Raw genomic sequence first — 13793 nt, forward strand, 5'->3', positions numbered from 1 at the left:
ACCAGATGAAGCGTTGTGTGGCGGTCCGGTGCATATGCGATGGATGTACCCAATTGAGAGATACCTTAAAACGTTAAAACAATTTTTCAGAAATAGAGCTAGACCCGAAGGCTCCATTGCGGAAGCGTACGTTGTAGAAGAGGCATTGACATTTGTTGCAAGGTATCTCGAAGATAAGAAAACTGTCGATGAAGTTCAAGTGCGGGAACTTAGTGTTTTTCGATCTGAAAACTGTGTGCCTTACAGGATGATGAAGCCGATAGTTTTAGACGACGACCAAAAAGAGAAGGCGGAGTGGTACATTTTTACCAATTGTCCAGAAATCGATCCGTATTTGATGTAAGGGAATCTTTCATTTAAATATGTTCATAATCTAGCTCATTGATTTACATCTAATTACGTAATGTTAACAGTGAGCATTTGGAACTTATACAAAATAACTCTGAAGCGGGAACTGCAGATTCTGATCTCTAAGCAATGCACAGAAAAGAATTCAAAATTTGGTTTGCGAAAAAGGTAAACCGAAAGGATTCATTTGCTGAAAGCATACTAAAATTGCTACTAAAATTGCTAATGACATCATCTTAATTTGCATATTCCAGATTTATGACATGAAAGTTAGTGGTTCCGACGTGTCTGAAGAACTTTACGCATTGTCTACGGGATCTATGCAAATTGCTCATCAGTATCCGAGTTGCTTTGTGAATGGCGTGAAGTTCATCACTCGTCGTCGTGATAACCAACGAATCACCCAGAATAGCGGTGTTTGTGTGCCCCTGAACGACTTCAACTTTTACGGTCGAATGGAAGACGTAATCGTGCTGAACTATACACATAACTGTCGTGTCGTACTGTTCAAATGCATATGGTATGGTGACAAGTACAATGCAGGACGTATAGTGCACGTTGATAAGACCACCGGAGCAACGAGTTCGTATACCGCCAAAGAGTGGTTTACAGAAGAGCCGTTTATACTCGCGACTCAAGCGAAGCAAGTGTTTTACATCCAAGATCTCGTTAAGGGTCGCGAATGGGAAATCGTTCAGGAATGCAATCAACTTGGGATATGGGACATTCCTGAAGTTGATCCGACCACTTCAGCATCGATTCCATTGACAATAGAATTGTCAAATATCGACCGTCTTAATCATCGACACGAAACTGCTACGGCCGAGCTTGTTAATGTCGTTGAAGATGATGAAGAAGTGGATGAAGAAGATGAGGCGCTTGCCGTTTTTGAGGGAGACGATGTTGATGTCGATACTAACATTACATCGAGTGACAACGATGAATGACTAACACCATGTAATAACCGTAGTCGTCGAATAGTAATTACATAGTAATTAAAAATACTAACTACAATTCATTTTGCAGGATGTCTACTTCAGGTCAGGACCCATCAGGAGGAGAGCGTGACCCCCCGCAGATGCCGAGGAAGAAGCGGGGACCAACGACTGGCGTCGTTTCTGCGAGAGCTCGTGTTGGGACCCCTGGAGCGAACACAGTTCGCTACGATCAGACTGCGCAGGCGTTCTACCAAGACGTCAGGGAGCAAAATCCGTTGATCGGGACGTTCCAAAACCGATTAGGAAACCTGATCAAGAGTACCATTCCACTCGACCTCCCAGACTGGAATCATGTGCATGCGCAGAGTGTGGCGGCTCTTATGAACTCGATTCATAACGAGTATAACTTCGTTTATGAACATCCCGAGAGTGGCGAGCTTGTGCCTGCAGATCCTATTCGCAACGAGATTGATATGGCTATCATTCGCGATGCGAAGAGGATGCGCCGTGGCCAGAAGTCGAGGTTGTCGCAGCTCTTCTTCAAGACATTTTGCGGGAGTAAGGATCTCGCTAAAAATGAAACTCCCGAAGGCTACAACAAGGAAGCCTGGTTGAAAGCAATAGAGACGTTCGACTCGCCGGAGCATAAGGTATGAGTTGAACTTCCGATGGTTATTCGAATTTCTTAAAATTAAACTTAACGAATTTATGTCTTGCAGGCAAAATCTCTCCGCAACCGGGAAAATTCGAAGATGAAGAAGACGAAGGCGAGACAAGGGTCGCTTAGTGTTTTTGGTCATCGCTCGAGGAACGTAAGTCTCCTAATATTAATATGCAATATAAATGTGATTCATATTTTAATGTTGAAAAATTACAGCGAAGAGAAGATTGGAGTATAGGCTCGGCTTTAGCGATATGGTTAGAAAAACACCAGGACGCTAAGGGATCGTGGACGACGGACTTCGCGAAGACGCAATACGTAAGTTAATTTTTTTTATTTACTATATTTAATTACTTTATTTCTTCTTATCTGATAAGTTTTTAGTGGTTTTATTTTGAAGGATCAAGTCACCGCCCAGACGATAGATATTTTGCGGCAAGCGAAGGAGCAAAACATCGTGATCTCCCAAGAAGATGCGGAGATATACGCGATGCGCGATGTTTTGGGAGTGCGCAGAGACTGGGAAGTCGGTTTAGGGCCTTCGATCCCAAGGTCGTCGTTGGGTGTTGCCCAAACGCTAGATGGAGGCTCGTCAAGTTCGTAATCTCAGACCGATCCATTGGTTGCCGAGATGTGAGCTTAGATGGATGCCCAACAAGCCGAGCTGCAAGTGATGCGGCAACAGATCGCCTTCCTCAGCCAGCAGCACAACCAGCCTCCCACGACTCCTCAACCTTCGCCTGCATCGCAACCAGGTGGGACGGATCAGCAGACGCCAGGTTCCAAGCCGGGTTCTACGCCTGGTTCTATGGATTACTTGCGAGACCGTCCTTACGGAAGCGGCGGAACGAGAGGCAGCGCGTCAGGCAGCGGTGGACGAGGACGCGGAAGCGGTTCTCGAAGTTCTGGCAACTTATTCGGTAGAGGAAATTCTACTATCGATAAGTTTTATAGGAAAAAAAATTAGGAATTCATTTTTTTCGCTTTTTTGGAAAGAATTTGTATTTTTAATTAAGAATTCTATTTTCAGAATATTATTTCTAATTTATTTAGAATTTTGTTAATTAATTTTTATTTAATTTTAAATGAATTTTAATTTACTTTTTTAATTTTGTATTTTTTTTGTATTTTGTAAATTTTGTATTTTTTTTTTTTAATTTAACAAACATATTCGGTGCGACATTGTCGCACCGAATACCATGGCGCGAACATATTCGGTGCGACAGTGTCGCACCCGATATGTATTTACCCGCCAATTTTATAAAATTTGGCAGGAAAATAACTTGGGCATTAGGTGCGATAAGTCGCACCTGAAAGTGTCGCACCTAAAGAGGGACTTATTATGTGCGACACATGTCGCACCCAATACCTTCTGCGACGGGTTATCCGGTGCGACGCTGTCGCACCTAATAAACTTTTAGGTGCGACATTTGAAGCTTTAGGTGCGACATTTGAAGCTTTAGGTGCGACATTCGTCGCACCGGATAACGTATTTTGTCCTAGTGTCACAACATTCATTTTGTGTTGTCTCGGCGGCCGGCTCTGCTCGGTGATGATTGAAACGTCGGGTCGCAGGCTTGTGCGTGGGGGAGGGTCAGGTCGGCTGCGACGTTTTTCTTGGTGGGGGTCTCCACCTTCGTTGGGGCGAACGACGCTTGTGTCTTTCCTATGTCCCCTTTGGTGTCGAGAAAGAGGTCTTCTATTTTATTATTTATTTTTTTAATTTTATTTCTTATGAGGGTTGTGTACCTTCTATTTTATTGTTTCGTGTTGGCTAAATTGATTTGGATTGGAGACGAATTAGCCGTCGTCCACCATCCCGTTTTAGGATTTCTGTTAAATTTTTATCTATACTGGCTGAAGATCTATCTTTTTCATGGTTATCAGACCACGGTTGAATGAATCTTTTCATCAACCAATATAGATATTTTGAAAGAGCCTTATATGTGCTCGATTTGTATTATGATTTCTTGTCTTTTCGCTATCGGAAACGTGCATAAAGTGAGCGATTATCTTTGCTTAGTGTTTGATTCACTTCGACTTAGGTTTGTGGTGTACCGTGTACCTTGTACTAAGATGATTTCTTCCTGTATCCATGGTATTTATCCTAATATTAATAGAAGCTCCATTCTATTCTTAAAAAAAATGAAAAAAATAGACTACAAAAAGTACAAAGAATTATTCCGGAAGTATGACTTCTTCAATATTTTTATACCAAAAATCTAATAGTTTCAAATTAATAATAAAAAAAATATGACTTGTTATTTTGTGTATTATTATTTTACTTTTATTTTCTTTACCATTCATTTGTCATTTCATTCCGTCTCTTGTGTATATATACGATTTGTATTCCCTTTGCTAACGCACGCGCATAATGAAATTTTCTTATATCACTGGTATAAATGAACATAAATGTATGGATGAATATGAAGTGTGGACGTTGAATATTCCAAGATATCACTACTATTATTATCATCGCATTAATAACAGTTCGTAACATGGGAAATAAACGAATGGACTAGTTATCCTGTAAATTATTTAATTCTTAATAACATAATGCCGTGGAATGGAATAGTCCCTTTTTTTAAAAGCAGTACTAAATTATATAGTGGGCATAGAATATGCGTTTCCAAATATCTTATGCGTTCATAACAGAATTCTAAGTATCTTAATATCTTATTCAGGTTCAGAGTATCATATTAAGCAAGAAAAAGCCTATTAAACGTCGTATCGTAATCCATGTATCGATTTTCAATCGGGATAAAAATGGAGATACGTCGGGCGCTTTGGTGGGAGATACGTTGACCGCCAAGATCGTCGCGTGGTGAATTTTAAATTGAGAATCTCCACTTTCATTTTCACTTTTCATTCTCATATAAATAGGAGCATTTGAAAAGAAAAAAAAAATTCGGAAACTCATTATTTGAAGATTTTATTGATATTTTTGTCTAAATTGACATAAATGTCAATACATTTTCAAAGATTCTAAGAACTTCTTTGAAGATTTATTAACATCTTTGCCAATAAATTTTTCGACATACCAATTTTTTTTAAGATTTATTGACCTCCTGAAAATTAATTGACAACGATGTCAATAAATCTTCAAAGAAACTTTCAGAATTGTTTGAAGATTTATTGACATTTTGTCAATAAAAAGATAAATATGTCAATAAATCTTCAAATGATTTCTCAAAATATTCAAACGATTTTTTTTTCGGATTTCTCAGATTTTCTAAAAAAAAATCGTTCATTTTTTTTAACTTCACAGACCAAACGAAAATGATCTCTTACCTTGCGAGAGAGAGAGAGAGAGAGAGAGAGAGAGAGAGAGAGCTCTTCATGTACGGTCAAATAATTTGTGAGGAAATATAGCAAATGCAAATATATTAAGTAAGTAAAAAAAGTAAACATAAAAAAAGGATATTTTATTGAAGGTATTTTTATACCCAGACATATAAGGACATCATACTTTAGATTAATTTTTTCTTATTATATTTTGGTCCTATTTAGGAGGTCAATACTTCTGGAACTCCTTGCAAAGTATTTTCTTCTTAATGATCATCCAAAGACGGGAGTTCTTTTTTATCTAGATAAACTTTATTCCATATAAAGTAAGAAGTCACACGCCTTCGTCATAAGAACTTCAAAGATGACCTATAATTTGTTTCATGGACACAAATGTACCGGCTACACCCACGAAACAACCCGTCACCACAATTCCGGCGATCAGTACTAATTCAAACCCGAATCTCCGAGCGGATCTATTGATCTTGAGGTAGAAGAGGCATGGCAACAATAACGAGACGTTGACACTTAAGATCGCGCCGGTCAATGCCATCACGTAGCCAAAGAAAGGAAACACTAGTGCAACGATTACGGTGCTAAACACGATTAGTGTCCTAATGACGATGCTAACAACCGTTCCCATATTTTTGAAAGGGTATTTATCCTCGATGGCATTGGCGATGGGTGATATCACGACTGCGTATTTTGTGAGAGGGTTGATTAGGGTTGTGCAAATTGCTATTTTTGTACTTAGTTTTTGTATGGGAAGATTTAGGGTTACTTGAGACTTCAAAGTATCTCCAAACATTAAGTAGCCTAGGATAGCCATTGATCCGTAGGTTAATGTGCTCGTTACAAAACTCACCATTAGTACCTGCAAGTATATTGATAAACAAAGAGATATGATACATGTTAGGAGTGTAGAATAAACTTAAAAGTCATATATTTACAAAAATCATGACAAAAGTGATGAGCTTTTCTTTAAAAGGCTATAAGTTTAGAAAAATATTTTACTCATTTCGGTTTAAAAGTCTATATGCGTGCATGTGAATTTCATGCTATAAAAATTCTCAACTTGGTAGTTTGCTTCTAAATCTTGTGATCATTTTGCACTAGATTCACACTAGCGACATGTATTTTCTGCCTAAAAAACGGCTACATCATCGAGGAAAAATATATATTTTTAAAAGTCACTAAATATGTTCTTACGAAAGCTCTAGTTTTAAAAATGGCTTTTAAAGTGTGCGGGTGGTCTCTTAACCTTTTTCGGTTGTTGTATATCCTTAAACAGGGCCGGCTCAAGGGGAGGGCAAATGGGGCCATTGCCCAAGGCCCCTCCCCCCAATAAGGCCAATTTTTTTTTTAATAAATATATTTATACATATAAAATTATTATATAACTTCACTCATAGTTAATTTGTAGTTACAATATTATTAAATTGTTATAATCTGTAGCATTAATTTACAGTTATAATTACAAGTACAATTAAATAAACTTAACATTTTGTATCTATTAATAATTTATATGATAATTAATAAAAATATTTAAAAAAATTGGGGGCCCTTAAATGAATTTTTGCCCTAGGCCCCTTAAATTGTTGAGCCGGCTCTGTCCTTAAATTCAATTTTCATATCCATTTTAAAGCCTAACAAAAAAAAACCAAACAAACAAACTCGTCTTTATTTTATATATTTGAAACCGGAAGGAAACATTCTGGTTTTGTGCCAGGATTACCCTTTCCAATTATTTCCCAAAGTTTCGGGTTACTATTGGCTGGAACGTTATATATGTTCCAGCCTGACCCATAATTCTATTTCGGTCCGAACAAATTTTCTTTTCTAATTAATTCGTTTCTCTCTTGATGTCCTTCAAATCATAATAAATCATGTCATCAATTTATTATACTATTTTATCTTTTTCGAGAAGCAAAACATTGATGACATGATCTATTTTGATTGGAGATGAACCAAAAGAGACACAAGTCACACAATAAGAGCAACATACTATTTTATCATAGGCTAGCTTTTTTTTTTTCTCTATTTTTTGTTAGGTACATACCTTGGGGAAATGGGTCCTATCCTTCATGGAATTGCACAAAGTGGGAAAGACAGAATGTCCACAATAACAAAACAAAAACAAGCTCACTGAAGTGGGCAACCCTCCAAACCTCACTCCCACACTTCCACCTTCTCCATCGCCACCGCCGTGAAACCCGACCCCATCGAAAGCCCCGGCCCAAAACACGCACACCACCACCGCCACCGAGGCCATGACTCCCCCGGCGGAGACGTACGCCATCGCTCCGAGACTCCTGACCCACGCCGTCGGAAGCACGGCCAGCGCCGCCAAAACAACAAAACCCCGGCGGTCCCCGAAGATCCCCACCACGTGGAGGTGGGCCCCGGGGAAGAGCTTGTCGAGATTGTCTCCCTCGAGGACCAGAAACTCGACGGCCACGAGGAAGAGCTCGGCGTACATGAGGACGGAGACCAATGCCCGGCCGCGGGGCCCGAAAGCTGCGGTGCCGATGTCTGGGTAGGATTTGATGGCGGCGGGGTCGGTCTCCATGCAGCGTTGGAGGAGGAGGCCGGTGTACCAACACAACGCCGCCACCGAGAAGAGGAGGCTCATGCTCGCCCATCCACCTTGGGATAGCGCGAAGGGGATCGATAGTATCCCCACGCCTGCTCTCATCAAAAAGAGAGTCATATACCAAAAATTTGTTGTAACTAATCATTTCATTAGCTCATTTTAAAATTCTAGCACAAGTTTTTTTTTTTTTTTTAAATAGTTTATTAGATCCGCAATAAATTAAATTAACTAAGAGTTTAGAAAACAGATCATCAAGTCTGCTGTAAATTAAGAGTTTGATTTATTCTTAGTTAATTTAATTTACTATAGACCGTGATGGGCTATTTTTTTAAAATAAATGTAAAATTGTACTAGTTTTTAAAAGAAAGAGGACCTATTGAGTTATTGGTCTTGCCTATATATATATATATAAAGAAAGAGGACCTATTGAGCTACTGGTCTTGCCCATATATATATATAAAGAAAGAGGACCTATTGATATATACGATACAAGAGCTTACAGGTAAAACGAGACTCGAACCATATAGCGGTGGAGCCTAGATATGCAGTCGGGGGACAAATTTGATTAAATAAAATTAGTCTTAATTTTAGAATTGTTGTGTAAGAAAAAATAAGTCATCCAAAGAGGCTTATATGAAAAAGTCACATAAATTTGAGTTTTAAATATATATATATATATATATATATATATATATATATATATATATATATATATATAAATTTGTATTAAAAAAATCTTGATCGCATATATGCTACACAATCAGCCCTTAACTTGATTTGCATACTAGTCCCCCTAATTTACATTTTTAATTCCATCCATGCACACAATACAAGCTAACTACAAGACAGCAAAATCTTATCTGATATTAATTAACATTAACGGGTCGGGAATAATTAATATCTATAATTACTTTTTTTTTAATTAAAGTTTTTTTTTTTTATTAATTATATCTTATTTGAGTTGAGATGTTTGCCATATAATAGAAATAAAAAAAAAATTATTTCAAATTGTAAATTTATGAAAAAGCTGTTGAAGAAAACATTGGAGGAAAAGTTTTGGTCAAATGTATACATTTTATAATGGAAGCTTCTGCGATTATGAATCATGATTATATATATTAATATGATCCTCAGTAATATATATGTAAGATGTGAAGTAATCTACTCTGTGAGTGAACTGCGCGTTTTCATATATTAAAAAAAAAATTGAACATCAAGGAAAATATATTTTAAATAGTTACAATAATTGTTCCGCTACACGTAGTAAAATAAGATATGGGCGTCTGGTTACATTTAGATGTATCGTTTCAAATGTAATGAATCATATTATGAACTCTATACATATATAAATTGTTAGCATAGAGAGAGAGAGAGAGAGAGAGAGAGAGAGAGAGAGAGAGAGAGAGAGAGAGAGAGAGAGAGAGAGAGAGAGACCTGATAAGGCATTGATTCCATTGAAACAAGTTCTTAGAACTGTAGTTCCTTTATTGGGCTCTTGTAGCTCTGGAAGATGGTCTCCTTGGCTCTCCATTATATTATGGGTCTCTTCAATATACGTGCTCATTGGTTTGATACAATATTATATATAAAGAGTAATCTTGAGGTGTATTCATAAGTGGAGGGATATAGGAATCTCCACGAAGAAATCGTTTTGGGTCACTGAATCCATTATTCAGATTGGACTATTGTAGCTAGTTAGTGATGATATGAGTAGACAACCCATACAAAGTACAAACACAGGCACAAAATGTTGCTATCTGCATTTTTTTGCTTAAAGTCATTCATTAAGTGACTAAAAAAATGAAGACCCACAATAGTAATCCTCAAATGTCGTCACAACGTACACTTTATTTATGCTTTATACGATATTATACAAAATGATAATGTTTATATGATATTTGTACAATATTTATGATGATGTTTTCATAAAGAAAATTTATACAAAATGATCATTTGAAATCTATTGATTATTAAAATAATCAAAATTTCAACTTTTTACAAAATGATTAAAGTTACATTATAAAAAAAAATGACACTGTCATTAAATTTTAAATTAGTTTGATGATTTATATAACCAATTTATCACTTTCATAATATTTAGTCACATAATATAAAAAAAAAAAAAGTTACTAAAATTTGATACTCGCACATTTTAGCTATTTTATTCATTTTAAACTAACCTTGACTATTTAACTATAACACACTTTCATTAATGATTAAAATATCATCGAAAACCCATTGAAAATTCACTCTACAGTGATAAATTAATTGGTGGACGGAAGCTCATAAATTCACTCTATATTTTCTATAAAATCATGTATGTTCTTCTATTTAAGAAAAATGATTGAGCTAGAGTAGCCATTTCTTTCCAACATCGGTGTCACCCACAACGTGTCGGAGCAATTCTAATTTGCATTCTCGTGCAAGAGGGAACCCCACACTTCAAATGGTTAGCACTTAGGGTCTTTATTTGGAATCTGAAAAAAAAAATATGCGGAAAAATGAATATTTGAAGGAAAATGATAATAGAAGAGAAAATGAGCGGTATGATCAGAATTTTATGCTGTGTTTGAAAATCATGTAAAACATGAGAAAAAAATGAAGAATCATATTAAAAAGAGATACATGAACATAAGCCTCAAACGTACGAAGTTTGATGAATTTTCTTTTTTCACCCAATTTCCTAGGAAAAATGTAATCCACTCTTTACTTATGTAATATCCCTTAAATTTTATTTTCCCTCAATCTAGAGAACGAAAAACTTCCTTACAAAAGCTCTTAGTTTACAAACACTCTTAATTGAATTACTTTTCCAATTTTGGGCTAATAGCTATTCGTGATGCAATTTTTCTTTCACGTTAAGTCGTTAATGTGGAAATATTGTCAGTCTTTTAGCAAGTTTGACTTCATCCCCAATCGTCCCTCCTAAAAAATTTCATAATAGCCCCTAATTTTATAATGCCGGTATACTTGTTATACAAATTAACTTATGATTTTAGTAGTTAATTAGCAAATAACAAATTTAAGTTTTGCAAAATAGCGAAAAATTATGATAATTTTGTAATTTAGCCATTAACCAAAATTAATGAGGGTATGTAAAATTCATGACGACTAATCTTTTTCACGTCTGCATTTGTGACTATATTTAAATTTTTTTAAAAAAAATATTGGCGAAATAGCAATTTTAATGTTTGAGGTGGCTTAATTCGTCTATATTTTTTTAACTTATTGCACTTCATTCGTAATATAGGCTTTATAGACCGTCTTTAGTAGTAGCCATGTTTTGCTAAACCATTTGTGTGTTTTAACTATATATGCGTTTTATGCTTTTTAAAATGATCAAATGCATCACTATTCTATTTTTAAGAAAGAAACTTTCAATTAACAAAAATGTGAAGAGTTCAGCTCCAAAGCTCTTCCACGACATGAGAGGCTTCATTAATGAAGAGTCAAGATCTTAGGAAGACATGAATATCTACGGCTCAAGTTGAAGACCGGCGTGTTATCAGGATTAGGACTAGTTTAAATTAGTTACTTAAGGCTTTTCATTGTTAATCATTGGAATTACTCCAACATATGCGGGATTGATGTATAAAAATAATCAAGAAAAAGAATATTGAGATCGAAGGCTATGTTGACCCGGTTTTTGTTGGTGAACATTAACCCACCCTTCTAAAAGTCTTTGGAGTTGCTTGCTTCCCTCACCTGCGGGCATATAACAAAAACAAACTTGATTTTAGATCAGACATATGCGTGTTTATTGGTTATAGTGACACACATAAGGGTTACAAGTGCTTACACTCTTCTGGAAAAATTTATACTGCTAGAAGTGTGACTTTCAACGAGCAGTGTTATCCCTTTCAAAATGGCTTTCCATACCATAACCAAACACCAACTCAAATTCCCATAAATGAATGTCCTATTTCTCTGCCATCCCACAATACACCACATTATCCATCAGATAATAGTATAGACACATCACCATCACCATCTGCCACACAAAACAACCCACCCAATTCCCCAAATATCCCAACACATTCACCCACTCAAATAGTAGTCTCCCACGGCCATAATAACCCAATCCCATCTCAAATACCACAAATGTTCAGACCTGCAACAAATTCATCCCATCAAATGACTACAAGAGCCAGAGTCAATACCTTCAAACCAAAAACACTACCTGATCACTTTGGTCTCTTAAATCATGTCACTACACCTGAGCCCTACACTGTAGCTGAAGCCATCACAGACCCTCACTGGAAGAGTGCCATGGTCGAGGAATTATCAGCGCTAGCAACAAACAACACTTGGCGTCTGGTTCCTCACACATCGGACATGTCTCTTGTGGACAATAGATGGGTATTTCGAACAAAGTACAAGCCTGCTGGTTCTATAAGCAGGTTCAAAGCCCGTCTCGTTGCGAAGGGATTTCAGCAACACCCAGCGTTGATTACTTTGAGACGTTCAGCCCCGTAATCAAACAACCTACTGTGAGAATTATCATCACTTTAGCGGTAACTCGTGGCTGGGATATTCAACAGATCGACGTCAACAACGCCTTCCTAAACGGCGATCTGCAGGAAACTGTCTACATGCGTCAGCCAGCGGGGTTCGTCGACTCAACCAAGCCTCAACACGTCTGCAAACTCATTAAAGCCTTGTACGGACTTAAACAAGCTCCGAGGGCTTGGTATGATAAACTGCGTGAATATCTGGTCAATTGGGGCTTTGTGAACAACAAATGTGATACGTCCCTCTTCTTCTTCAACAATGGAGGTGTCTCTCTGTTCCTCTTGGTCTACGTCGATGATATCCTCATCACCGGAAATAGTCAAAGTCACATTCTCAAGGTCATTTCCGACCTCAACTCTGCCTTCAGTTTGAAATCCCTGGGTTCTCTAGGCTCGTCCAGCCATTTCCTTGGTTTTGAATCCTCACGAACTTCGAGCGGCCTCAAACTTTCTCAGTCGAAATACGCCTATGATCTTCTTGTTAAAGCCAATCTTGTGGACTCGAAGCCATACCCAACCCCGATGGTGTCCTCCAAGTCGTTTTCTGCAACTGATGGTAGTGAACCATGTCAAAGCCCGACGTTGTACAGAAGTCTTGGTTGGGGTCTTCAATATCTGACTCTCACGTGCCCGGATCTGTCCTTCACCGTCAATAAGCTCAGTCAATTCCTCCAAGCTCCGACTGAGACTCACTGGAAAGCGTGTAAACGCCTTCTTCGGTTTGTTAAAGGCACGCTCAACCATGGCCTGATGTTTCGCCCTGCAACTCGGCTAGTCCTTGAAGCCTTCGCCGACGCCGACTATGCGAGCTGTCTCGACGATCGACGCTCCACCACCGGCTACGTTTGCTTCTTCGGTGGAAATCTCGCTGTGTGGTCTGCTCGTAAGCAAAAGGTCGTATCAAGATCGAGTACAGAGTCCGAATACCGAGCTCTAGCTCAAGTCTCCACTGAAGTCATGTGGCTACGGTCGCTCTTGAATGAGCTAGACGTTCCTCTTGACTCGCCGACGACGGTGGTCTGGTGCGACAATCAAGGTGCTGGATCTCTCGCATCCAACCCTGTGTTTCACGCACGAACTAAGCACATCGAGGTGGACATCCATTTTGTTCGCGATCTGGTCTCCAACAAAACAATTGATGTGCGTTACATTCCAACAGAGGAACAACTTGCAGATCTTTTCACAAAGGCACTGCCTGAAGCTCGCTTCCTTGAGCTCAGCCGGCGACTACATCTCAGGACAGAGGATCGTCCAGCTCACGGGGGTGTATGAAGGCTAAGGGCTATGTGCCACGTGCAAACACGTGCTTGCCTCCAGTCTGTTAGAGAGTGCTATGTACACGTCACCTCAGTCAACTAATTATTGTTAGACTAGTCAACAATGTAACGATATACAAATACGATCAACAGATCTCAGAAACAGTTAATGAGAATTTCTCAAACTCATTCACAACAAAC

At 38.0% G+C, this 13793-nt stretch overlaps 1 protein-coding gene across 1 annotated transcript; it reads right to left on the reverse strand.

Moving 5' to 3' along the window:
- Positions 1–5371: 5371 nt before the first annotated feature.
- On the reverse strand, positions 5372–9403 carry LOC149403021 (amino acid transporter AVT1I-like). The gene is made up of 3 exons (XM_089609475.1): positions 9260–9403; positions 7292–7917; positions 5372–6106 (listed from the first exon to the last, which is right to left on the reverse strand). Exons 1-3 carry the CDS (start codon positions 9387–9389, stop codon positions 5591–5593), a joined length of 1272 nt encoding a protein of 423 aa, XP_089465601.1. The 5' UTR covers positions 9390–9403; the 3' UTR covers positions 5372–5590.
- Positions 9404–13793: the final 4390 nt, after the last annotated feature.

The sequence above is a fragment of the Urtica dioica genome, chromosome 3 (genome assembly GCF_054948205.1).
Source record: "Urtica dioica subsp. dioica isolate 48M chromosome 3, U.dioica_male_clone48M_v1_H2, whole genome shotgun sequence".
Taxonomy (NCBI): Eukaryota; Viridiplantae; Streptophyta; class Magnoliopsida; order Rosales; family Urticaceae; genus Urtica; species Urtica dioica.